A 26,966-nucleotide genomic window follows, 5' to 3' on the forward strand; every position below is an offset into this window, starting at 1 on the left:
TTTGTAGCCCAACAGATATGCTTGGTTCACTATCAGAATCCTGCACCCGCTTCTAGTGCAGTCTTCAGAATGAGGCTATCAAGGCAGGGGTCTAGCCTCTTAGTACTCTCATTCCTAGGTAGCTTCTCCGTATTTTCTCTGAGAAAGGTACGTAAATGTAAAAGGAGTTTTTGAGGTCCCTCCATAGAAAATACCAGTGATCAATGTTCCTCAAGGGCAGGGATTCTGTTTCACTTGTCTTTTCATCTCTCAGAACCTAATACAAAACCTGGCACACAGACTTGCAATAAATGTTTGTTCAAAGAGTGATAGAGGTGGGAGACAATGGATAGGGCCAGAGAGGGAGGCTTATTATTGGCTGCGGAGGATGTTTGAATGCAAGGAGTCTCAGGCAGCCCCCGCTCGGAAAAAAAGTGTCTCTGATGATAACAAGGGAAGCAACTAAATAAATTCTGATTCCCACTGTACACAGGAGCTGATGGCTCCCGAGATAGATGCAGGGACTCCAGAACCCTCTGCGGAGTGAAGAGACTAAGCCGGTGTCACATTTGAGCTGTGTTCTTAGCGGGAGGGGGAAGGGGAGGAGAAAAGCGACCAGGAGGAGGCGGAGCCTCCGGGCCAGCATCAGCTTAGTGGAGGCTGGAAAGGCTCTCCTCTTTCCCCTCCCCTGTTGCCTCCACCTGGCTCCTCCCCGTGTTCGCCAAGCTCCCCTCCCCCCTTCCCCAAGGACAATCTGCAAGGAAGACCGGGAGGAGGAGAGCTAAGACTGTAAGGCAAGAGGGGCCCTTGGGTAAAGAGCGAGGGGGAAAGCTGAGAGCGAGGTGGGAATGAACGTGCTGGGAGGAGGCGGTAGGGAGAACAGAAAGGAGCAGAAGGGAAAAAAAGAGGTGGCATAGCATCAGAAGAAGGAGCTGAGGCGGGGGATGGGTGAAGAATCCTAGCCCCTTCGCTCGGCTTGCACGCACTGCCCCTTTGCCTGGAAATCACGGATGGGTGGGTGGTATTCGGACCTAGTGGCCCTCGGCCGCCCGACTCCTACCCTGGCACTCCAGTTCAAATCAGTGCACCTAGAATGCTGCCACTCCAGTATTTCTCCCTCCCGCGTGCTTATCTCCGCACCTGTGATTTTATATATAGGTTTTAACATATCTGTTTCTACGTGTGTCACTGTTGATCTGTTTATTCATGAATCTGCTTGCATATCTGTGACTGGTGCTTCTATAACATAGAGGTGCAGAAGAAGAATTTGAGCTGTATTTTGACGGTCCGCACTCCTGACCTTCCCCGTTTATGATGAATTCTCTCCCTCACTGAAGCCTCTGTGGGTGGAAGATCCCTGTATGGGTTTCTGCCAGTGATGAGCTCCCAGAGTGGCTGAGAAGAAAAAAACTCAGGGAAAAAGGGATCAGCATAGTACTCACATGTTTTGTTCTCGTCTTTCCAAAATTTTGCCTTCCTATTTGCAACCACTTAGTCTTTCTTTTTTTTGAGAACTGCAGAAATTTGCACAGGAACACTCTGGTTAAATAGGAGAGTGTTTCTATCTATGTGTGTTTGTATTCCTCTCACTGTTTGTCACTATCTTCTTTCTTAGGTCCTATTTGTATCTGTATGTGTTAGAAGTAAGGGAATATAGAAGTACATCTGTATCCAAGCATATTTTAAAATTTTTCTATATTTGTGTGCATTTCCTGTTGTTTGTCAGTTCACTAGTGCTTTCGATAAGAGTTTATTGAACTCCTGTTCTTATGTGCATAGACTTCTTTAGGCTTTGGTAGGCCGTGGGAGAGTTTAAAAAATGAACATGATCCACCCGCCCCCCTGCCCAAGGAGTTTTCAGTCTAGTTGGGGAAATGACTTTAGCAATCATTAGTCCAGGTGTCTGCAAACTTTTTCTGTTAAAGGCCAGATAGTAAATGTTTTAGGCTTTGCAGGCTATCAGGTCTCTGTCACAATAATCTCTTCTGCACAAAAGCAGCCATAGATAATATGCAAAAGAATGTGAGTGGTATGAGCACTGAAATCTGGATTTCATATAATTTTCACATGTCATGGAATTGTTTTTTCCACCACTTAAAATGTAAAGACTTTTCTTAGTTTGCTGCCATACAAAAACATTAGAAGGGCTTGATTTGGCCCATGGGCTGCAGTTTGCTGACTCCTTATCTAGTCCAACCTTTCCAGTAAGTAAGAAGCAATTAAACTATCACATAAAGTAGTAATTAAGTGCTAAGTGAATGATCTGGTTTCAGACAATATGTGATTAGAGGAGGTCCAGAAAGAAGCCCTCCTTGACCTGTGGTAATCAGTGAGGGCTTAATAGGTTTAACAGGGATGTGACTAGGACGGGCCTTAAATAATGGAGTAGGATATTGATCTGTGGAAAGAACCAGGGTGGCCTTCCGGACAAGTGATGCAGTGTGCACAGGCACAAAAGTGGGGAGGAACAAAGAAATGTTCAGGTGATAACGGAGCAGAGAATTCATGGGAGCAAAGGTTGAAACTCTAGGCAAGAGTTAGATCATGGAAGTTTGAATGCCGACCCAAAAAGTTTGGGTTTATCTGTCAGCACTGATTATATGTAGCATGTCTGTGAATCTGTGTTTGTTAACGGCACTATGTGTGTTTCTGTATGTTTTTCTTCATGAGTGTCTCATTGCATATATTTTATTGGCATGTGTGTGGATCTGTATGTGGATGTGACCTATGTCTTTATCAGCAGCTACCCTGATTGCCCTGGGTTCACAGCAGAAACATGAGCTGTATTTAAAGGTCATCAGCTCCTGTTGGTGTGAATGAATCCTCCCTCCACCGAGGCCTCAGGGGCCTATGACCTTCCCATGGAGGTTTATTTTGTGTCTCAAATAGAGTGGAGAAGGGAAGCACAAGCAGAGGGAGACCAGCTATTGTAATAAGCAATTCAGGTGGAAAGAGGCAGTGAGGACAGAAAGGAAGAGAAGGATAAGGGAAGATAATAAGAAGGAAGAATAATAGGGTTTGGTAACCGTTTTGATTCTGAGAGTAAAGAGGAGATAAATTTAAAAAATAACAGATTTTAGCCCAGATAACTGGGAGAGTGATGATTCCATTGGCATTTTTATGGATACAAAAGTAGGTCTTTTGTTTTCCTTTGAGAGAGAGAAGCCCTAAAGACAAAAATATGAAGGTGTTCACATGTCACGTGTACATATCTGTGTATATGTGGCAGTGATTTTGTGTTACTCTTCCCATTTGATAGTATTTAGTGTGAGGAACAAGGCCTGAAGATAAAGGATCAAGAGATGCTTAGGAGGCAGAGACCCTGAGAGGGATGGGAAAAGCCAGAGAAAGTCCCTAACCATTCCTGAGCCTGAACCATTATTTTGCCCGAGCTCCAATGTGCCTCTATAACCTCAAACTCCTGTTCTAGCTTAGCCCAATTCCATCACACCCGACCCTAATCTTCACCATAACCCACCCTGCCCTTGCTTTTCTGCTTCCACTTTGCTAGTTTTCAGTGCCCCAAGCCTCATCTGATTCCTATCCGCTGCAACAGCCCTTCCCTTCATTAAAAGGGAGGAATCTTTGAGGCTAACTTAACTTTTTCCTTTCTCATTTCTGTTCAGTCACCCACCCTTCTCCTTGACCTTAGCTCATTCTCCAAATAGGCTCCAATTGGGGTGGGAGGGATTAGCGAGGATTTTTGCAGTCTTGGGCTTGATTTCTGTGACATTTCAGCTTGTCACTCTGTGGGGTGTGGCTGTCTTCTGGAGGAAGTCCAAAGATCCCAGGCTGCAAAGCTCAGACTCAGTGCAGTGGGAGAGCCTGACTGAGGTGGCTGTAGCCAGTCTAACAGCGCCATCATCCCCTGAGCTCATAGCACCTTGATCCCGCTGTGTCTTAACTGGCCATTCTCTTGAATTCTAGAGTGGATCATGACCCATGAAGAGCACCATGCAGCCAAAACCCTGGGGGTTGGCAAAGCCATCGCCGTGTTAACCTCCGGTGGTGATGCCCAAGGTAAGGAGGAGGGCCCAGCTTGGGGGGAGACGAAAGCCGTGGCTTGGAGGCTGCCTTGAATTTCCTCACTTCCCTAGCCTGTAGAACAGAACTATCCTCCTGAAGATCCTCCTGCTGTAGATTCACACTGGAATCTTGGGCTTCCCTAAAACTCTGTCAGGTCTAAGTCCACAAGTGCTTTTGGATTTCATTTGCTCCACTTTTATTTACTTAAGTCTCCATAAATCATCTTTCCAAGTTTCTCTGAAGATTTGGGACCGTTTGGTCCTTTGGTACCTAGAAAACTGGTGTTTTCTCAAGCAACATTGGAAAGAAATAGACTAAAGAGATAAAATTGTTGAGGGGGCGGTAGGTGGATTCACTTCAAGTACGTTGGAAATGATGGGGAAAGGAGGAGATTTGGCATTGGTATTTGGTGGGCCCTAGTGAATCTTCAGGTACCAGTTCTGATGTCTGCAGAGCTCCTGCACTGTCCAGGGTTAGGTGCCTCACTCTTACAGCACAGTTCCTTCTACTAGGCACACTTCTGCGTCATTCTGTCATTCTCTGGCCTTTCTTCCCCTTCCATTCCTTTAACCCTTGAACAGATGGAACAGCAGCAGTTAATCAGTACATATCCAAGGGGGTGGGGCAGAAAGCAAAGCCAGAGAGAACCCGTCTCTGGGTTGAGTCCAAGAAACCTAGGAGTCAGAAATATCAGGTATATGGAAAGATGAAGTGGCAGATAGGGGATGTGGTGTTTTTTCCTCAATTTATCATTTATTTATTTATTTATTTTTACTGTTTTCCCTCTTTGATGTACGTTCTTGTATATCGTAATTTGTGATGTGTTGAAGAGAGGCAGAATTTCTTTGAAAGGGATACTAGGACATGGAGACTGTGATGAGGAAAAGAGAGAAAGAAGGGGATCTCAGCTAGCCTCCCCTTCCCTCTGCTCCATTCTCCCTAGGCTTTCCTAGACTTTGTGTCAAGCATCCACTTTGTATAGTGCCCTGTCCTGTGTGTTGTGGAGAAGTTGATTTCCTTCAGGAACTTTAATGAGGAAAGATATCATACATTACTAGAATTCTTACATAAGGCACATAAATAAAAATAATCAAGTGTGTCTTAACCAAGTAGAATCCACTTACGTAATGAAATGATAGGCGTTGGTTGGATTAACCAGGGAAAAGTTCATGAAAAAGATAGATTTCAAGAAACTGAACTCTTCATTTAAGTAAAGTGCTTAGAATAGTACATGATGCAATAAATGCATTACTAATTAAATAAAAAGTGAATTGTTGAGCATCTGCTGTGTGCCAAACAGGATGGTAGGCACTAAGACTACATCAGTGGAAAAGTCACACACCATCTTTGCTCTTATAATCCTTCTTATTAGTATATTAGTTAAGCGAGACTTTAAGTATATTTTAAACTAATGTTTATAACTGTGATATGTATTATGAACAGGAGAACGCTCTAATGAGGGAACAGGAAGGAGGGCACAGAGGCCTGAGTTTAGGAATAGGAGCCAGATTCGGAATGCAGAGCCCTCCTTGAGGCTGTAGAGACTGCTGCCCTGGCTTCTGTTGCTTCTCTCTCCTCTCCTGGAAAGAATCCCTTGCCAATAATGAGTTCTTCAACAGGAACTCTGAGTGTTGATCCTAAAGCCTTGGTAGGATGGCCTGTGGAATTGGATTGTCAGGTTAGGGGAAGTGAGAGCCTGCTGAAAACTCCAGATGGAGCACACAGAGTTCTGCATTTATGAAAAAGTAGAGCTTCCTGGAAAGGGAAAGAGGTTAAAGAAAAAAAAAAGGGTCTAAGATTTAACGTGGGTCCAAGAGCAGCAGAGCCCTCTCAGCTTCTGATCCTGAGCAGAGAGACCCTCTTATTCTAGAGATGCCCATCACCCACTTTAAGGGAAGGATCGTCTTCTGTGGAGGCAGGGGCTATTGATAAGCTCATTTCTGGAGGGCCCAACTGGACTGACGCCTACGGGATTCTGTGACAGGCACAGTGTACCCAGGGAAACACCCCACTGTGAATCCCCATAACATCACAGGTGCATGTCAGTAGGGACTGAGAGCGGTAGAGGATGGAATTCTAGGGAGGAAGGAAGCAAAACAGAAAACTCAAAGTAGAGCTGAGAGGTCCCAACTGAGAGAGCAGCTCAAATGCAGAAGTGACCTTCCTGGAGATGGGTTTGAGGGGCCCTAGTTCTCACAGGGAAAGGGCACAGAAAGGTTTTTCCCTAGAGGCTGTGGGACACATGGGAAAGTGAGTTTGGGCTCTGTAAGATCAAGAGGGGCCTCAGCTCTGTCATTCCCTGAACGTAGCAAGGCTAGTAACCTCTTAAAGTAGAAGAGTGGCCAGGAATCAGACATCCTGAACTCAGAAACTGGGCTGATTAGATACCAAATCCTAACTCCCTTTCCAGCCCAGAAGTGGTCCAGTCCTCTTAAAACCATGCTACATTTGGCCTTATGAAATTGGCATATTCTGCTGGAGAGGACCTCAGTCATCTACTCTATCCCTCTGTCTCCAGACAGGCAGTCCATTCCAAATGCATGTTTATCCTATTTTTAAAGGTTCATAGGAGGAGGATTCTATTCCCTTCTCTGGATTGCTGTTGTAGGATTTACAATTTTTAATTGCATATCCATCAGAAAGTATAATTCACATCTAACAAACATTTGCTCCTCATGTCCTTTATTTCTTATTTAATGTTCAGTTAGGGTAGAAAGAAACTTTTCAGCAAAAAGGTAGTGACCAAGTCATACATTGTTTCTTCTTCTATCTCTTGTCATAGAGGCCCATCACCCCTAGTTCTCCCTGAAGCCTCTTCCCAACAGGCTGTAATTGGAGACTCCAAAGTATGTGCGTCTGATGCTCTCCAGAGCCCCTCCTGGCTGTACCCAGAGTACCCACTGGATGGTGCCTGTAATCTTATCCTTCATCTTGCTTCTAATAAGTCAGACAGCTGCTCATAGAGGGTTATTTAGGGCAACATGGAGCAACCAAAGACTGGCCTGGGACCAGAAGAGGCCAGTGATGTTAAGTAGGAGAGCCCAAAGAATTCCTGGGGGGGCTTCCCTGGTGGCGCAGTGGTTGGGGGTCCACCTGCCGATGCAGGGGACACGGGTTCGTGCCCCGGTCCGGGAAGATCCCACGTGCCGCGGAGTGGCTGGGCCCGTGAGCCATGGCCACTGAGCCTGCGCGTCTGGAGCCTGTGCTCCGCAGCAGGAGAGGCCACAACAGTGAGAGGCCCGCGAACTGCAAAAAAAAAAAAAAAAAAAAAAAAAAGAATTGCTGGGACTTTCTAGTGTAAGCTATCTATACAGCCCAGTCTGTGATTTCTAGGGAACTAGGGGTTTGAGACACAGGCACAGAGGCACAAAAGGGGTCCTAAAACTCGATTTCTAGGGAAACACTCAGATATCCAATTCAGAGGCAGGAAGGATGACCTCTGGAGGTTGATACGGTTGAAGTGAGAAGGCAGAGGGAGGAGAAAAGAGAATCTTCTTATGGGATTTCTCTTCTGCCCAATGGATTTGGATATTTCCTGTCCACCATCTGTTGTTTGCTTTACACTTAAAACCTTTTAAGTGATTTGTTTTCCTTAAATGTTTTCTCCCCTACTCTTGCTCACCTCCGGAGCAGGAAACAGCATTCCAGCCTATATGTTTCAGAAGGTTTTTTCCTTACTTCTTAAGATTACAGATATATACTCCGGGACTCCAGGTATCCGAAAGAGAATTCCATAGGCCTTGTGAAAGTCTAGAAAATAAATAAACAAACAATAGTTTCTATCTGTTCTGATCTTTTTAAGTTGAGTTTATTCATCTTTCCTAAAGCACTGATGGCTTTGTGTTGACTCTAACCTTTTCATACACACAGGCTTTTCCTAAAGCTTCTGAGAAGCCCCCTTCCTTTACAGATTTTTGTTTTGATTCGTTTAAGTCCTTCAATTAGACTTCTAGACTTCATGGGGCTTTGCCTTAGTGATGTCATAAGTAAGTTTTCTTTTTTTTTTTTTAACGTCTTTATTGGAGTATAATTGCTTTACAATGGTGTGTTAGTTTCTGCTTTATAACAAAGTGAATCAGCTATACATATACATATATCCCCATATCCCCTCCCTCTTGCGTCTCCCTCCCATCCTCCCTATCCCACCCCGCTAGGTCATCACAAAGCACGGAGCTGATCTCCCTGTGCTATGCGGCTGCTTCCCACTAGCTATCTATTTTACGTTTAGTAGTGTATATATGTCCATGCCACTCTCTTCACTTCGTCCCAGCTTACCCTTCCCCCTCCCTGTGTCCTCAAGTCCATTCTCTATGTCTGCGTCTTTATTCCTGTCCTGCCCCTAGGTTCTTCAGAACCTTCTTTTTTTCTTTTCTAAGATTCCATATATATGTGTTAGCATACAGTATCTGTTTTTCTCTTTCTGACTTACGTCACTCTGTATGAGGTAAGTTTTGACATCATTGCTCACCAATGACCTCTTGTTGGCAAGCCCAACCTTCTCGTCCTCACCTTAGATCAATTATCAGATGCATTTGGCAATGTTCCCACTTCTTGAAACTGTCTCCTTTGGCTTCCAAGACATTGCTAAGTCCTGGTTCTCCTCTTGCCTTTCTTGCTAGTTAATTTTCATCATGGAACCCCTGTTAGTTTTCATCATGTTAGTTTTAGTTTTAGTTTAGTGTTAGTTAGTGTTAGTGTTAGTTTTCATCATGGAACTCCTCTTTCTCTGCCCATTCCTTCAATGTTGGTTTTCCTCAGGGTTCCATTCCTTGCCCTTTTCCCTTCTAATTTTACATATTTTCTTGAGACAGTCTCTTCCAAGTCCACATCGATGTTCCACAAGAACTTCAAACTCAACAGATCCAAATATAAATATCACCCCCACCCCTACCTTCCCGAACCAAAAGCCGCCTCTGCTCAGTTAACTGCACCACCGTTTTCCCCGTGGCCTAAGCCAGTCACGGGACATCTCCTCCTTCCTCTCCAACACCTTGAAATCTAATCACATGGCCAATTAGATGGAAGTCCTGTTGCTTCTGTTTCCTAGGCGTCTCTTGTCCAGTATCTCTGTTTTGTCCTAAATGCCACTCTCCCAGTCTAGGCCCTCATCGTTTTTGTCTAGGCTGCCATCTAACCCTAGTGTCACCTCTTTCATTCTGTCTTTCACATTGCTGCCAGAGTGATCTTTCTGATACTTAAATCTCATCATGTCCCACCGCTCTCAAAGTTCTTCAAAGATTCTCTGTTGCTTGCAACTTTTTTTTAAGGTTACAGACCCCTTTAAGAATCAAGTGAGGGACTTCCCTGGTGGTCCAGTGGTTAAGACTCCATACTTCTACTGAAGGGGCTGCAGGTTTGATCCCAGGTCCAGCGGGGAACTAGGATCCCGCATGCCATGCGGTGCGGCCAAAAAAAAAAAAAAAAAGGAAGCAAATGAAAGTTGTGGACCTTCTCCCGAAAGAAATGCCTGTGCCCACAAAGATTTTCATATAGTTTCATGGGGTTCATGGATTCCCTGAAACTATCACCCATGGATCCCCAGTCAAGCCCTGGCCTTCAGAATAAAAGCCAGACTTCCTCGCTGGGCACACAGGTGCCTGCCCATCTGTGTAGCTTCATCTCGCCATCATTTTACATTTCATTCTTTATAATACTGAATTTCCTAAGGTTATTTCTTGACCCTCAACCTTTATTTGTGCTATTCCTCCTGTCTATAACACGCTCCCCAAATTCATCCACCTAGCAAAAAGATTTGAAAGGAAATTATCCTTTAGGCCTCAGGACAAATGCTGTGTTTTCTGTATCACCTTCCCCAGCTTCCTCCTGGCAGCGTAGATGTTCCTTTTCCTTGTCCCCCCTGCACTTTGTACAAATCCCCTCCATATGGATCCAATTTGGAATAACACTATAATTCTTCCCAAGTCTTGAGGACCATTCCTGAGTCCTTTATCTTTGTATCCCCAGACTCTCTATCATTCCGTGATGCGTACCCAGTGCCTACATAGTGTCAGGAGCATGAGAGGTATTTAATAAATATTTGTTCAGTAAGTGAATGAACCTTCAATTTAATTTGGAGCTTGTCGCCATGTAATACCAACCTTTGTCAGCCTGCAAACAAACCAACCCCCAAAACAGACATTCTGGTCTTTTTGATTCCATTCCATTCCAGATAGCTTTGGATAATGCAGTAGTTTGTCATGGATTTTAGTCTGCTGCTGCAGACTTTTCCAGTTACTGACTTCTCTAGTGCTCACTGGTATATGATATTTCCCCAGGCAGGGTTAAGGACCCTATGAATAGATTTTAGATTGAAACAAAAAATGTGTAATGTATACAGGGGTATCTGAGGGAGGGTGATTAAAGTGGTTCACAGGAAGCTGATCCATCGCAGCATCGCCTCCTCACATTACAAGGTAAGACAGGGTTGCCAGGATCAAGACCCAGGAACGTCTCACCAGTGAGGCTGTGCTGAGCACAGTAAGCAGTGGCATCGTTTCTACCGTGGAGGTCTTCACAACCATGTGTTGTGTGTTGAGACAGGTCAGCTCCTCCCCACACTCTTGGGAGAGAGTTCTTGTCATTGAGTAGCTACTTGGAGAAGGATGGTACTCACATGGGAAAAGGAGGAAAGGCTCTCCTCTCTGTTTCATCCCTAACTGTTTCTCCCAGTGGAAACAGAATAATTGGCAGTGTGATTTGTAAGTTCCTCATACACATGTTACACACAGGGTCACAGGAGAAGATCAGTGCGGGAGAAGGAGAGCATAGAGTCTCCACAAATTCTGTCTGCACACTCGGTCACAACCTCTTCTGGTAGTTTGGGAGCCAGAGAATCTCAGTGTGTGGTGCACACTGGAACATACACCAACTCAATGACACTAAAAAGCTGTGTGTGTGTGTGGAGACTGGGAGAATCCGCCGGCCAGTAATTGTTGTGCTCAAGAACAGCTTGTGAATGGTCAGGTCACTGAGCCCCAGAGAGCCATGTCTTTGTCCTGAAAAGCCTATACAAGCTGGATACCTAGATTTAATGCAGAAGGCAAGGAAAAGCCTCGTACAGACATTGGGATTAGCATGGAGGTCAGCAGTGTTGGTTGAGACATTTAGGATTTGGATTAAAAGCTGAGCTCGTCCCAGCTCTGTGACCTCGACCTCTTTGAACTTCAGTTTCCAAATCTGTAGAATGGAGGCAACTCCAGAGCTGTGGATAGGATTAAATGAGTTGGCGATCGACAAGCATCTAGCAGCATCTAGCCCCACAATAAGCATTCAGGATTATTATCCCCCAGATTGCCCTGGCAAGGAAAGGTCTTAGGAAAGATGGGGTTTGGGGGGGGAGGGGAGAGGAATGGAGGTAACTTGTGCTATATTAACATTGAATGAAGTAATTCAGCGTTAGTGGTGAGGCCAGAAGAATTGGATGAGGGGATTCTAGATTCAGAGAAAAGCCTTAGAAAAGGACTGTCTCAGATCCTAGAGTCCAGGGCTGCATTTCTTAGGATAACCTCTCTCTGACACTTTCCTCCTTGCAGGTATGAATGCTGCTGTCAGGGCTGTGGTTCGAGTTGGCATCTATACTGGTGCCCGTGTCTTCTTTGTCCATGAGGTTGGTTCTCTGCTCTGCTCCCCATTATTCTTTCTCTGGTTTCTCCTCCCCCTCCCCACCCTCTTTCCTTACCTCCCAGTTACGTTGCTGTGTCTGGTTAGTCTTGGTTCCCTGTCTTCACAAGTCACCCCTCCCCACTCGGGGCTCCAGTAATGACGGTGGGTCCCAGGGATCTGCAGGCTGGGTCCTCGTGTTGCCTATTCGATTTAAAGTAAGAAGTAGCTCTGTCCTCCCTTTACTTCCCCCAAGAGAAGGTGAAATGCATTAGTATTTCACAGCAAATTCAATACATCCAGAGACAGAGCCCTAGGAGGGACAGAGCCCTAGAGTCCCACTGTGTTTCTGCAGTTTGCCTTACTTTCTGAGGTTCTAAGTCCTCTTTGGTTCCCTCCTCTCCTTTTCCTCTCATCCTTTATCCACTCTTCTTTCCATAAGGTCTGTCTGCCTTTCTTCTCTCAAACGTTATAGTCTCTTATCTTTTCAAGTCACATTTATCTCCCTTTCTCCTTCCAACGTACCCTTCTTTTCTTCCTCCATTTTTGGTTATCAAAACCATCTGTCATCTAGTTCCCCTGGGAGGAAATGGGATGAACCAAAAATAAGAGGAATCAAGATCAAATATTAGGAAGAGCATTCTGATGTTTAGAGAATGAGAGAAACTAGAAGAGGGTATTGAAAAAGCTGACGTCTCCTTCCTTGGACTGTGTTATTCTCAGGAGCACCCAAGCGTCAGTAATGGGAGGCGGGATGGGTGACTTGATTCTCAGAGAACCTCTTCCCAGGGACTTGGTCTTAATCCTGGGGGTTTGGGGGAAGCCTAACAGAGGCTGAATGGGTGTAATGTACCCCACAGGGTTATCAAGGCCTGGTGGATGGTGGAGATAACATCAGGGAAGCCACCTGGGAGAGTGTTTCGATGATGCTTCAGCTGGTATGTTCCAGAGGATTCCTGTCCCGTGTTTGTCCTGTTCTTGTCTCACCCCTACTTGGATTGGGGCTCGTGGTTTCCTGAATTCCCTGCCATGCGGTTTGATAAGAAGGGATTCTGTGACCAGAGAGGGGCTATGTTTGTCCTTTACTCTTTACATTTGAAAACATCACCCTGGTTTCCTGGGGCGGGATGAGGATTGGGGGTGTGATCACAGGACACTTTGCTCTTTATAGAAAGGTCAGAGGCAAGACTTGAGGAACTGGCACGTAACAGGTCCTACTCACAGGGAAGGTCAGGCCCTGAAAATAACCCCACCAGAGGACTGGAGCCAGAGCCAGAGTAGAGCTGAAGTTTGCCAGTCCTCATGTGATGGCGATGAGGTGACCTGATACCAGACCTTTTAAGGAAGGAAGGAACCGAGAGAGCGTTTTAGAGTTTAAAGAAGAATCTAAGATGATTTCTATTGTATCCACAGCCCTTTTTGCTACTTTCTCTACGTCATTCTATACTCATCTTCTGATTTACTGAAAAATCTGCACATTACATTTGTATCCTCATTCTTTACCTCAATCCCCTAAAAAAAAATCCATGGGAAGAAATTTAATGAGCAGCACTTTGTGAAGGTTTTATACAGGCAATGGTGCCTTCATAAAGCGGTCTGAGAATGAGCCAGGATTCTCCATCAATACCCCTGAAGTCATGGATGCCAGGAGTTCATATGATTTGTGAAAACCCTAAGTGTACTTTCCTCTCTTGGGGTGTCTACAAGCTCCTGGGGATTTAGGGCTTTCCATATTCAGAGCAGTTTTTCCTGTGAATGCCTGGGTCTTGTGGCTCCTCCCACTAGCACACAGATCCCCAGGCGCAAAGGGGAAAGGATTAGCGGTGCCTTGTCCCTGTTGAAGTCACTGCTGCTGCTTCTTACACGTCTAAGATGGGAAAGATGGAGATTATTTCAGAAGCCTACAGATACGTGTGTATTCCTAATTCTCTTTAGGACAGTCACAGTGACAAAGCCTTCAGTGGAATGGGCCCATCTTAGCAGTCTTCTAAGAAGTGTAGCAGAACATGGGAATGACCCTGTGATACTTCAGCCAGCACCATCTCGCCTTCCTTTAGAAGGGGCCAGAAACAGAACAAAACAAAACAAAAACCAACTCAGTGAACTACAAGGAGGTTAAAAACAGGGAAAGCTCTGGGTAGGCCCATGCAAACCAAGCTGAAAATTAAGATAAAGTGAACAATCTTGAATGCAGTCAGAGGAGTTAGGCAGATGAAGTAGAAACGTGTCTGAGGCAATCAAGACTCGCATGTCTTCTATTAATGGCTAAGCTTGTACAGTCACGTACCCTCAGACAACAGAGTTAAACGTCAGTATTCGTGACTCCGGAATTTGAAACTCATGTGAACTTCATTCATCCTTTTCATGAAGAATAAAACTTTAAAACCACACACACACGAAAGAAGGGGCCAGTGACTGTTCAGGATGTCAGGGGACTTCCTAGGGAGCCACGTGGTGATGCCAGCCCATCACAGCGTTGGGATAGGGCAATCTTAGCGTGTTGAGCCCAAATTTGGCCGCGTCACCTGGGGAGCTGACTCCCACCTCTTCCCCAAAGGGAGGCACGGTGATTGGGAGCGCCCGGTGCAAGGACTTTCGGGAACGAGAGGGCCGGCTCCGAGCTGCCCACAACCTGGTGAAGCGCGGGATCACCAACCTGTGCGTCATTGGGGGTGACGGCAGCCTCACCGGGGCCGACACCTTCCGCTCTGAGTGGAGTGACTTGTTGAGCGACCTCCAGAAATCAGGTGAGACGTTGCTCTCGTGAGTGTGGTTTCTGCGTATGGGCACACACACCCGCCTTTCCCTCCCATGGAAGAAAATTGTTGCCCAGACACAGAGGGCCGTCTTTGCCCTCTTTTATCTGCCATTGTCAACAGCTGCCATTGGCTGCAGCCCCTTTCCTCTCCAGTCACCTGCTCCCTAGCATGCCAGGGACCTCACCCAGTGCCTCCTGCTTTGCTTCCCCTTGTCAGGTAAGATCACAGCGGAGGAGGCTGCAAAGTCCAGGTACCTGAACATTGTGGGTCTGGTTGGCTCAATTGACAACGACTTTTGCGGCACTGACATGACCATTGGCACTGACTCTGCCCTGCACCGGATCATAGAGATTGTAGATGCCATCACCACTACCGCTCAGAGGTGAGGGCCCAGTGGGAGGAGGCGTGGGAGGGTGGCGCTGGGACAGACCAACCAGCTGGGGATTAGAGAAGATGAAAGTGCTTGAGCTATGGTGACTACAGTGACCAGTTTTCTGGGACCAGAGCATTGTTTTTAACTAAAAATTATCCCTAGAGCACTGAATTGCACTGCTCTATAGATGCCATAAGACTTGCCTCTGGCCACTATCTACCCACTGTCCACATGTGTCGCTCTGAGGTCTTTAATACCTGTGGGGTCTCCTAAATGATTAAAAATGATTTGTCTAAATGATTTGTCTCCAGACTGAGACAAATCCAGGGAGCCCCAAACCTTTCCAACCGTGTCACAGAGATAGTAGTGGCCATTACGCCGCTGCTCAGAAGGGCAGGGACTCGGGAAGCAGTGCAGGAGAACGGGAGGGCGGGGCGGGTGACAGTCTCCTGCAGGTTGGTCCTGGAGGATTCAAGGTTAGTGGAGTCCTCCCTCCGATTCTTTTCCCTTCGCTCCTTCCCTTCCCAGGCCCCCTCCTTCCCAGGCACAGAGCCTCAGTACTGTCACCTTTTTCTGTGGTGTTTTCTCAGGCCTGGGACACCCTGTGGCTAAAGTGTTTACCCTGCGTCTTCCAAGTGTCTCAGGAGACCTGCTAGAAAGCCCACGGCGTAAATGCATCTTGCCGAGAGGTTCCTTGGCCTCAGTGTGGGTGGGGGCTTGGTCCTGGCCGTAGGGCCGCTTGGACTGTGCAAGCCCTATGTCTGTCTCTTACAGCCACCAGAGGACGTTTGTGTTAGAAGTGATGGGCCGGCACTGTGGGTAAGATCCCCCACCTTGACTCGTTTATGCCATGGACCAGGCAATAGCCCTTTCCTCTTCCCTGGGGAGTCCAGGGAGGCCTCCCAGTGGTGGCAGATTGGAGGTGTACACACTCCTCTTGGGGTGGCTGCCTTTCCCCGTCTCCACCCAGCCTCCCTTACATCCCACACATGCGCGTGTGAAAGAGCAGACAGCGCTCTGAGATGGGGAGCCGCTGTGGCAGGTGAGCATGGATAGAGGGGCTCTTCAGGGACAGAATCCCGCTGATTAGCGGAACCAGTGGGGCTCTTCCCCTCACCCCAAGAATGAAACGGGCTCCTCAGACCTTTCAGTGGCTATGGGACTAGGCCTTGTCAGGAACGGGAGAGGCTGTTGGTGGAGCGTAGCTCCTGGCGCGACGCTTCTGCCTCTTGTCTCAGATACCTGGCCCTTGTCACCTCTCTGTCCTGTGGGGCCGACTGGGTGTTTATTCCTGAGTGTCCGCCAGATGATGACTGGGAGGAGCACCTGTGTCGCCGGCTCAGCGAGGTACCGGCGCCTTATTTCGCCCTTTGAAACCCCTCGCCCTGCTCTGCTGCTGATCCCTTTCCTGTCCAGCAGTTTCATAACACTGACCATTTTTTCCTTTGTTCTTGACCAGACCAGGAACCGTGGTTCTCGTCTCAACATCATCATTGTGGCTGAGGGTGCGATTGACAGAAACGGGAAACCAATCAGCTCAGAAGACATCAAAAATGTTAGTATGAAAGGAGCCAGAGAGGCCTTGACGCCTTACCCATCCTGGCCCCACTGCCTGGTGGTTTCTGAGTCTCCCCTGAGTCCTGCACGTCTCTCCCCAGCTTTCCTGCCCCCTGGTTTCCTCCCACCTAGGAATCATTACAAGATAAGAGGCTAAGTCATCCTTGGTTTATCTAGGTCCCTGCTTGTTTAGGGACCTTGACTTTAGGTCTAGGTCCTTGACTCTGTATCTCTCTCTGCCCCTCCCTTGATCCCTTCAGCTGGTGGTCAAGCGTCTGGGATATGATACCCGGGTCACCGTCTTGGGGCATGTGCAGCGGGGCGGGACACCGTCGGCCTTTGACAGAATCCTGGTAAGTCATGGGGCTCTGGGGTCCTCACCATAGAACCCTCAACCTGCTGTCCTTTCCCAGCAGGACAGTGCTTCACCAGCACAGGGGCTTCAACCGTTGCTCATGCCACCCTGCTACCAGACTCTGGACTGCAGTGGCCCTTGACCCATTCCCATGTGTTCAAGAGTTCTCTTTTGTTGCAGAAAATGTTGGGAAACGATATGCTCCCCTAAGGTCTGATATCTTAGAGCTTTGAGCATGAGTGAAAGTATTAAGATCTAACCTCAGATACTCAGTTTGTACCCTCTTATCCTACTTTCATCAGGAAGGGAATATTATTCAGCCCCAGTAATCCCCTTGATTACTATAGTGGATATGTTTCTCTGGAACCAGGTAGAATCCTTGGGGTTCAGGTGGCAAAAGGATGAAGAGTCATCAAGCTTTAGACAAAATCTGGGTCAGGAGGTAAAGCCCAGTGAGTTCTTGGCCACAGTCCTTAAATGCGGAACTCAACTCGTGATTTGGAAAGGGCCTTGAATGCCCAGGTTCTCTAGGCCAAGACTAGATGGGGAGGCTTGAACCAGACTGTCTTTGCTCCCTGCAGGGCAGCAGGATGGGTGTGGAAGCAGTGATGGCACTCTTGGAGGGGACCCCGGACACCCCAGCCTGTGTGGTGAGCCTCTCTGGTAACCAGGCTGTGCGCCTGCCCCTCATGGAGTGTGTCCAGGTGGTGAGTACTGACCCCAGCCTGCCTTCCTGCCATCCCCAAACCCGTCTCTGAGCTAATGGGGAAAGAGAGGAGCTGCCGAGGCTCCCAGGGCGGGGGCAGGTGGAGAGGTGGCGCAGCACAGGGAGAGGCGTGTGGGGAAGGCAGACGATGGGCTTTGTGCAGGAGCTGTCACCTCTCTACCTAAGCCTCAGTTTTCCCATCCTCCAGATGTCGCTAAAGAAGATGCGAAACTCTGCATCCTACCTAGTAATGAGACCCATGCAGTCTCTCTCCAAACTTATTAAAAGCAGGGGAATACTATTGAGGTCTGGCTGGGTAGCTTATCCCTCTCTCTGATTTCTCCCTTGAACATGTTTCTCTGAACCAATATGAGGTTACTAAGAAACACTCACCTCGAGGGTGAGTATAAGGACTGGAGAGAAGACATGTAAATGGTCTGGAAGATGCTGAGTGCTCAGGAAGTGGTGGCTCTAGTTACGGAGGAATCGCTCCTCTGATACCACAGGGCAGATGCTGCGGCTGGAAGCTCAGGTGTCCGGTTGATTCTCAGGGCTGGCTCTCCGTCTCCTGGCTGCTTCTCTCTGAGACTTAGGAGTCCTAATGACCTACAGCCCAGACAGGCTCCAGCCTTGCCTGGAACCGTATCTCTAAAAGCCCCAAGCTGAAGCTGTGGCTCGCAGAGCAGAAAGCAGTAGTTGGGAAGCACATGGCAGGGATCAGCCTTTCCTCCTAACTGGTTATCTGCAGGATCGTTTTATTTAGTCATTAGTTTAGAGGCTACTCTGAGGCTGGGGCCCTGGGTGTGGAATGGAGGAGGATGCTATCTTATCTGTGTGTACTCCTCCACTCTGCCCATCTTCGAATAAATAGAGCATAGAACCAGCCCTTTTCTTTTGCTGCTCATTACTCAGAAAATTAAGGAAAAACAAAGATACTTCTTCTAAGAAAGTTTGGGGGGCATAGAAAAGGTGGGGTACAGGATGGGCAGGATCCAGTCACAAGCCCAGAGATGAGCAGGGTCTCAGTGTGGGATGGGAATCCAGCGCTGCTAGAGTCTGACTGTTGCTGTGCTTCTCCCTCAGACCAAAGACGTGACCAAGGCCATGGAAGAGAAGAGATTTGATGAAGCCTTGAAGCTGAGAGGCCGGTGAGGAAATGACCAGGAGCTCACTAGCTACAGAAATCAGATGCCGGAATGAAGCCCAAAATCGACGTAGCTCCAGACCCCAAATAGGAGCTTCTGCTTTCTCCTCCTCTTATTGTCTCTGCAGCAGTTTCTTCTGAGAATTAGTTGTGAGATGACCAGGTGGCTCAGTTCAGCCCAGGGATTCTCTCCCTGGCCTTAGCCTTCCATAGTCTGTCATTTCTATATGTGGACCCAGCTAGATCATAAGTTTCTCTAGGCGAGGGGGGAAGAGTGCTCAGGGAGTGTTTGGTGGGTTAGTGGCCTCTTTGCAGCCCCGCCCAAGCCCTGCTCGGCCCCAGTTATGTCCTTAGAGGTTTGCCCTGTGGAACTTCACGCTGGGAGCAAAACTTCAGACCAGATCCCCTTGGCTGCTGGCCTTGGGGAATGGCCTGGAGACACCACCCCTCTCTCCCTCCCTCCCTCTCTCCTCTCCCTCTCTCTCTCTCTCTCTCTCTCTGTACTTTTTTAGGAGCTTCATGAACAACTGGGAGGTATACAAGCTTCTGGCTCATGTCAGACCCCCAGTATCTAAGGTACTGGCAAGTTGCTCTCTTCCCTTATTCCCCCATTATGAAGTGCTGCCCTCAATCCACACCACCTACTTCTTTGCCCGCCTGTAATCTTCAGTGCTGAGTCCTAGACCCCACTAAGATAATTTTCTCTCAGTCACCCCAGATATAAGCCCATGTTCTTAGAGTGCCCTGAAGGTCTCTGAGCCAAGACCCACATCCAGTTTAAGGCTGACAAGATAGCATGCAAGGAATGGGAAAGAAGGCTCATGTATTATTTTCTCTGGGCAAATCTGGAATAATCACATCTAAGTGTATTTGAGCCACCTCTTCCATTGGTGTAGTGGTTCTTAATATTTACCATATACCAGAATTATCTGGGTTGCTTATTAAACATGCATATTCCCCCCCCCCAAGAGGGGATTCAGATGGGGGTAGGGTCAGGAATATGCAGAGTTAACAAGCTCGCTGGGTGGATCTGATACAGCAGGTGGTCCAAGGATCCCACTTTGGGAAACACTGCTCTGGAGGGTCTCCTATTCATTTTGCAGTGATACCTGGGATCAGGGAGCACAGCTTTATTTATTGATCTGTGATGAAGACTTTTGCTTCCCTCGTATGGGGGAGGGGACAGGCTGTGCTGGCGTTCCCTGGGGGAGGGGTGTGCTGTCAGGACCATAAGGGGCTCAGAGTGTAGCTCCCCTCACTGACCTGTCCCCCCACCCCACTGCTGTCCCCTCTTTCCCCTTTCCCCCTCTGCTTCCTTCTCCAGAGTGGCTCTTACACAGTGGCCGTGATGAACGTGGGGGCCCCGGCCGCAGGCATGAATGCCGCTGTCCGCTCCACTGTGAGAATCGGTCTCATCCAGGGCAACCGAGTGCTGGTTGTACACGACGGCTTCGAGGGCCTGGCCAAGGGTCAGGTACAGGGATACAAGGAAGGAGGGCGCTTACTTTGGGGCCAAGGAGCAGTGGTGCAGAGGATAAGTGTAGTGGCTGACCTGCCTGTTCTCTTACCTTCCCCCATCCCTCACTGCCTTTTTCTCCTCTTGGGGTTCAAGCAGAAGTAGATACAGTAGTCCCCCCTTATCTGCTGGGGCACATCCCCAGTGGATGCCTGAAACCACTATAGCACCGAACCCCAGGTACAGCTGATCCTGGAACAACTCGGGTTTGAACTGCATGGGCCCACTTACATGCAGAATTTTTTTTTTTTTTGGTGGGGGGGCGGCCATACTGCACGGCTTGTGCGATCTTAGTTCCCTGACCTGAACCTGGCCCCACGGCAGTGAGAGCACTGAGTCCTAACCACTGGACCGCCAGGGAAGTCCCCAGAACTTTTCAGTGGCAAATACTGCAGTACTATATGATCCGGGGTTGGTTGGATCCACGAGTGCAGAGCGGTGGATGTGAGGGCTGACTGTCAAGTTACACGTGTACTTTTGACTGCGCAGAGGGTTGGCACCCGACCCCCATGCTGTTTGGGGTCAGCTGTATACTATGTGTTTTTTCTGTACTAACGGGTGGGTGGCATATACATCGTGGACACACCGGGCAAAGGGATGACCCACGTCTTGGGTGGGATGGTGCAAGATTTCATCATACCACTCAGAACAGCATGCAATTTAAAACCTGTGAATTGTTTATTTCTGGAATTTTCCATTTAATATTTTTGGACTGAGATTGACCACAGGTAACTGAAAGCTTGGCAAGTGGAATCACAGATAAAGGGGGACTACTGTATTTAATTTTAGGGCAGTGGGAACAGGCCGCTGAAATGAACCCTTTGCAAACAACGCGTCTGATTTAATTCTCTGTCCCAGAGTTCAGCACAGGGCCTGGCGTAATCTAAGGCGCTTAAGATTTGTGAACGAGCAGAAAGGGGAGGAAGTTGAGTGAGGTGGGAAAAGCTGGTGCCTGGCGTTCCTCTGTCCGGGCGGGTGGGTGTAGGGGCGGGGTCAGAGCTGAAGGAGTTGTGTCAGGCCACCGTGTGGACCTGTGCAACCTTTCCCTGCAGATCGAGGAGGCTGGCTGGAGCTATGTTGGGGGCTGGACTGGCCAAGGTGGTTCTAAACTTGGAACTAAAAGGTCAGTGCATTACAGGAGCGCCTCCTCGTCGCCCTGAAAGGCGGGCCTCGGCACGCGGGCGTCAGTTCATCCAGTAGGGCTCTGCCTGACCAGTGCTGTCTCTGGGTCCGCTCTCCACAAGCTCACAGTTGCCTCATGGGGGCAGACGAGCCAATCCAGACATCTCTTAACATCTCTGGCAACTCAGAGCCCCAGCATGTATCCTCGGACGGGGATGAGAAAGTGGGGTAGGGAAGGGGGCACAAGTTAAGAAACTATAAACAAAGTACCTTCTAACTCTAGCGTTTCTCTCCTTCAATTTTGCTGTCTCTTCCCCAAATTCTATTCCCCTCCCCCTGCCCCAATCAACTAGAACTCTACCCAAGAAGAGCTTCGAACAGATCAGTGCCAACATCACCAAGTTCAACATTCAGGGCCTTGTCATCATCGGGGGCTTTGAGGTGAGTGCCCCCACCCCCGTTCCCCCCGCCCCCACCTTCCCTCTCCCCTCATTCCCGCCCCCGCTGCTCTCGTCTTCTCAGGCTTACACGGGGGGCCTAGAGCTGATGGAGGGCAGGAAGCAGTATGACGAGCTCTGCATCCCGTTTGTGGTCATCCCTGCCACGGTCTCCAACAACGTGCCCGGCTCGGACTTCAGCGTGGGGACCGACACGGCTCTCAACACCATCTGCATGGTGAGGGCCACCACTGCTTCCCAGCCTCTGGCCAGGACTCTAATCCCTGGACCGAGTCTGGGCCTAGAAAGTGAGCCACTTGTTTTGTACCAACCAAGTCACAGTGTTAGAAGAGTGCTTCTTCAAGCCCCGGCATTTACACACACTGCCTTCAACCGTGCATATGGTGTCCATCCTCCACGCCTCGTGAGTCCTGTCACCTAGAAAGGCGTCTGTACTCTGCATATCAAATGATTTTTCCTTTCTGAGGTCCTACAGCCTAGTTCTCCTACTCCGAGCAACAGGAGGGGTAGGGACAGCTTCCTTCCAGGGGAGGAGTTCCACACTGTGCTTAGCAGACGTGCCTGCCGTCCCGGAAGGCAAGCACTCAATGAGGCGTAGGGGCCCCGCTGGCCTGGGGAGGATGTCGCTCCAGAGTTCGGTGATGGCAGGGGCCAGCAAAGTGACAAGAATCACACCCCTGACCGTGTCTTTCTATGACCTGTTGTCTTTGCAGACCTGTGACCGCATCAAGCAGTCAGCGGCAGGCACCAAGCGCCGGGTGTTTATCATTGAAACCATGGGTGGCTACTGCGGCTACCTGGCCACCATGGCGGGCCTGGCAGCCGGGGCCGATGCTGCCTATATTTTTGAGGAGCCCTTCACCATTCGAGACCTGCAGGTAGACGGCTACCCAGAGCCCCTCTCCCCGCCCCAGTCTCTCCCCACTGTCCCCATGGCGACCTAAGCTGTGCGAGCCCAAGGCGAGGACAGAGCTGATGTGTGGTCTGTGTGGAGTCCTAGAAGGAGCACCGGGCGGGCATTCTCTGGTGTAACCTCCTGTACGTGGCCGCTGCTCCTGGTGACGGAGCATTTGTTTGAAGGGTGGTATGCAGCTAAGCACTTTACGTGCGTTTTTGCATTTTATTTTCATAACAGACATGCAAGGGAGCTATTATCTCCATATTACAGATCAGAAAGGTTTAGTGAGGTTACAAAACCTTTCTAAACTTTGAGTAGGTGGTTTAACTGACTGAGAAAGTCACACGCCCACCCCCCCACCCCCACCAGATTTCCCCTGCTACCAAACCGGAGTCCTCATTCCATTTTTTGAGGGGATACCTTTATGATCCTCGTTTTCCAAGATCCCCGTTCATTGGAAGGAAAAAGAGCCACAAAGTGGAGGGCCACCGGCTGAGGGAACTCCCTAATCCAAGGGCCCAGCCAACCCCTGCCCGCAGTGGAGGGTGACCTTTTCCCTCCTTCACCCCCAACTCAAACAAAGCCCAATGAAGCGACTGCTTCTGGGTGAATCACTGCTGTACACGGACCCGGACGCAACGTGTTTAGAGACCTACACGGAGAGCAGGGTCAGCCCTCTGAGGGAGGGAGAACTGGAAACCCCTGAAGGAGCCGAAAACTGACAGTTGCCACGCTTTGTCCAACTTTCCCTCTGCCTGTTCTGCCTGTCGCATCTGGAGTCTTAATTTCAGTCTGCACTGACCTTCTTAAAGGGCTTAGGCACGGTTCAGGCCCTGGGCTGTAAATAGCCCTCTTCCTGTCCCTCTCCCTCCTGCAGATGCCTGGAGGGGAAGAAGGGATCTATGAGCCTGCCCAGCCGGATCCACTATCAGCCGGGCTTTGGATTTTGTTTCATTTTCAGGTGAATGTGGAACATCTGGTACAAAAGATGAAAACAACTGTGAAGAGGGGACTGGTGTTAAGGTACCTCATCCCCGGTTTGCTCCTAAGTGAAGAGAAGCAATAGTCAGGCTTTGGCCCTAGTCAGACTGCATCCGTGGCTGGGACACCCTGAGGAGTCTGGATACAAATGGAGAGCGCCTGGCCGCAGGGGTAGATGGAACCGGGAGGGGCAAAGCTGACCAAGGCAGAAGGCGGGTGGAGGGAGGGGGACAATGCCCGGCACAGGCTTCGGTCTCTCCTGCAGGAATGAGAAGTGCAATGAGAACTATACCACTGACTTCATCTTCAACTTGTACTCTGAGGAGGGGAAGGGCATCTTCGACAGCAGGAAGAATGTGCTCGGCCACATGCAGCAGGTGCGGAAGACACGCCATGCCCGTCACCAGACAGCCATAAATAACCCCCAACAGTCACTGAATCTCCCAGTAGTCTCCGACCCGCTGGAGGCTATCGGGGCTGCCACAGAGCGTGGGCCTGCAGGCTTTTACAGTCACAGAATCAGAAATCTTTACCTTGGAAATGGCCTTAGACATTCTGTGGTTCATCCTCTTTATTCAGGGCAGGGTTTCTCAACCTTGGCACTCTTGCCATTTTGAGCTGGAAAATTCTTTGTGGTTGTTCTGTGTGGTGTAGGATTGCTTACTCAGCAGCATCCTGTACTCTTACTCACTAGATGCCAGTAGCACACCCTCCTCACTTGTACGACTGAAAAAATGTCTCTAGACATTACCATATGTCCCCTGGGGGGCCGAATCGTCTCCAGTTGAGAACCACTGGTTCAGATGAAGAAAATGAGGCCACAGAGGAGAACTGCTTTTTTCAGGGCCACTAGTCAAGCTGGAATGAGGTCAAAATGAGCTGGTCCAGTGCTCTCGCCACCATAGCATGCTGCCTTTTGTGGGGAACCTGTGAGATGAGTACAGGCACCTTGCTAGGGCTGGGCTCCATCTCTGGAGTTTCAAGGGGAAAGGAATCCCTTTCTATCACCCACATTCAATCCCCACCCAAGGCAGGCCTCACTCACAGATGATACTAGTGGTCTGAGGCCTACCCCATCCCAAATGTCCCCACAGATGCCTCTTAAGCATTGACCTTTGACCTTTCTATACCCACAGATGAATTCACATTATCTCAGTTTGAATGGGCTTAGCAGCTCCTGCAGGAATGGGGTACTATTGGATAAAGTATGACGACCTATTTTCTGTTTTTCCTTCCTTCCCATTTTCCCACTTCTGCTTTGTTCAGAGAAACTCTGCACCATGTTTTATATTATTCTGAGGTGCTACCAAGAGCATCCAAATTGGGTCACAAGGAACACTTGTGTCATCGATGATGGTGACTGACAGAAGCTGCTAAGCTAATGAGGGGCAGGGAATTGACTGAATGGCCAGTAAGACTAGAAGGAAATGAACAGGGTCATGCAGCTACGGAGCTGGAAGAGGCGACTGTGAGACCAGTCACCCCCTTGTACTGATTAGTTACTCTGAAGTCTGGTGAACGGCCAAATACACCAGGCCAGCTTGCCCTGGCTCCCGGCCCTGCTTCAGGATTTCCTTTCACAGTTAGACTTCCGGATTCCTCTTTCTGGTTATAAACTTTCCTCTGTGTATTCCCATCTGTCTGCCACTTCATTAGAGTCCTTCCCCGTGTAATTTTTATGATTCTTTTTCCAGGGTGGGAGCCCAACTCCATTTGACAGGAATTTTGCCACTAAGATGGGTGCAAAGGCTATGAACTGGATGTCTGGGAAAATCAAAGAGAGTTACCGTAATGGTAGGTGGGGTAAGAGGGTGAGCCCCCTTCCTAGAAGCTGGTTCCCAGTATAGAAGCTGACTGACCATCCCTGTTGCAGGGCGGATCTTTGCCAATACCCCAGACTCGGGCTGTGTTCTGGGGATGCGTAAGAGGGCCCTGGTCTTTCAACCCGTGGCTGAGCTGAAGGAACAGACAGATTTTGAGTGAGTACCTCTACCTCCTGCGGTGGTTCCCTCCCCGGTAGTTTCGAGATCTACCCTTCCCAAGCTACTCACCTTCTTCAGTCCTTTTCTTTTAGGAGTAACACCTGTAGTCGTACTTACTTCAGATCTGCTGCCCAGGCCCCAAATCCAGCCTCTTCTGCTCAACTTCTTCCCATAGGCTTTGATAGAAGTTGACTGGGGTGCTAGAGATTAAATCATCATCTACCTCGTTCCTCTGTAGGCACCGCATCCCCAAGGAACAGTGGTGGCTGAAGCTGAGGCCCATCCTCAAAATCCTAGCCAAGTATGAGATTGACTTGGATACCTCAGAGCACGCCCACTTCGAGCACGTCAGTCGGAAGCGGTCCGGAGAAGCTGCCATCTAAACCTCTTTGCAGTGAGAGGAACGGATCGTCTGATCATGGTCAGCTCACCCTGATAGATCCAAGTCCATGCATTCTCAAGTGTTTCAGCTCAGCTCACTTTCAATTAGGTTTCCTTTTATTCTGTAACTGCAGCCATGGTCAGCTCTGGCCAGGGAGCTGGGGCAGGGGGCAAGTAAGCGTAAGCTCCTTGTAGTTAGAATTTATCCTGACTTCTACCCCAGCTTCATGTGTCACACGAGGCTGGGCTCCTCTATTGCTACTGCTCGATTTCAGTTACTCGGTTAGAATTTTCCTAAAAATAAGCTTTATTTATTTCTTTGTGATAACAAAGTCTTGGTTCCTCTACTACATTTACGACAGTGACAAACCATAACTACACTAATAAATGCCAACTGGTCACTGTGCTTTTGGTTCTCCTGTTATCATCTTCACAAGTGCATTCCTGTCAGCCTCAAGCACCAGATTCTGCCCAGCGGACACCTAGGAAAATGCAGCCCATGCGCTAACCCCATGTACTTCTCTCTGTTGTTGGACATCTCTTGACTCTGTACACAGGGTCCTAAAGCACAGGACACTGTCCTTATCCTCATCCCGCAACTAGTCCCTCCTGCATCCTCTGCAGCCAACAGGATGCTCCCGTCTTCCTTAAGCATGAAGTTGTGTTTCACCTCTTGATCATCTACCCATTACCCAGCGTTGCTATTTTCCAGCCATCCCCCAATCTCTACTCTTCCTCTGACAATACAGGGTTCTTCCTTCTCAACTTTTCCCCTGTGCTCCTTCCTCAATGAAAGCCAGACACCATCGGTGGGGAGACATGTACATCCTGAATGCCTGGGAAATAGAGACACCCAGTCCTGGACCTAGTTTGGTGGGTTGGTTGAAATACTGATTAGGAAAATTGTCAGTTCTTATTCAGCTCAATTTGTTTTCTGTCCCATACTGCCTCATTAGCAAGTATCCATGTAATACAGTTGGTTCTTAGGATTGGGACTACAGACTGTTCCCCCAGTTGATAGAATGCTTCCCTGTCAATGCCAGGCTTGAGATTAGTCTCCAATAATCAGATCCTGGCTCTTGGCACAAGCGTACATATTCCTCCCAACCTACACAGTTTCCTCGCTTGCT

At 48.7% G+C, this 26,966-nt stretch overlaps 1 protein-coding gene across 2 annotated transcripts; it reads left to right on the forward strand.

Annotated features, from left to right (window-relative positions):
• The first annotated feature begins 626 nt into the window (after nt 1-626).
• On the forward strand, nt 627-26,242 carry LOC137201844 (ATP-dependent 6-phosphofructokinase, muscle type). 2 transcript variants are annotated; one of them, XM_067696331.1, is made up of 23 exons: nt 627-768; nt 3,907-3,999; nt 11,538-11,611; nt 12,465-12,542; nt 14,162-14,351; nt 14,580-14,745; nt 15,511-15,555; nt 15,975-16,083; nt 16,196-16,291; nt 16,554-16,646; nt 17,230-17,355; nt 18,438-18,502; nt 19,011-19,074; nt 19,823-19,972; nt 21,067-21,137; nt 21,490-21,577; nt 21,659-21,811; nt 22,308-22,472; nt 23,454-23,515; nt 23,739-23,850; nt 25,168-25,267; nt 25,347-25,452; nt 25,694-26,242. In XM_067696331.1, the coding sequence occupies exons 2-23, from the start codon at nt 3,915-3,917 to the stop codon at nt 25,836-25,838; spliced, it is 2,343 nt and encodes a 780-aa protein (XP_067552432.1). In that variant the 5' UTR covers nt 627-768; nt 3,907-3,914; the 3' UTR covers nt 25,839-26,242. The 2 variants fall into 2 exon arrangements, with proteins under 2 accessions (XP_067552432.1, XP_067552433.1); XM_067696332.1 differs by having other exon boundaries at nt 714-773.
• The last annotated feature ends 724 nt before the right edge of the window (nt 26,243-26,966 follow it).

The sequence above is a fragment of the Pseudorca crassidens genome, chromosome 11 (genome assembly GCF_039906515.1).
Source record: "Pseudorca crassidens isolate mPseCra1 chromosome 11, mPseCra1.hap1, whole genome shotgun sequence".
In the NCBI taxonomy this organism is placed as follows: Eukaryota; Metazoa; Chordata; class Mammalia; order Artiodactyla; family Delphinidae; genus Pseudorca; species Pseudorca crassidens.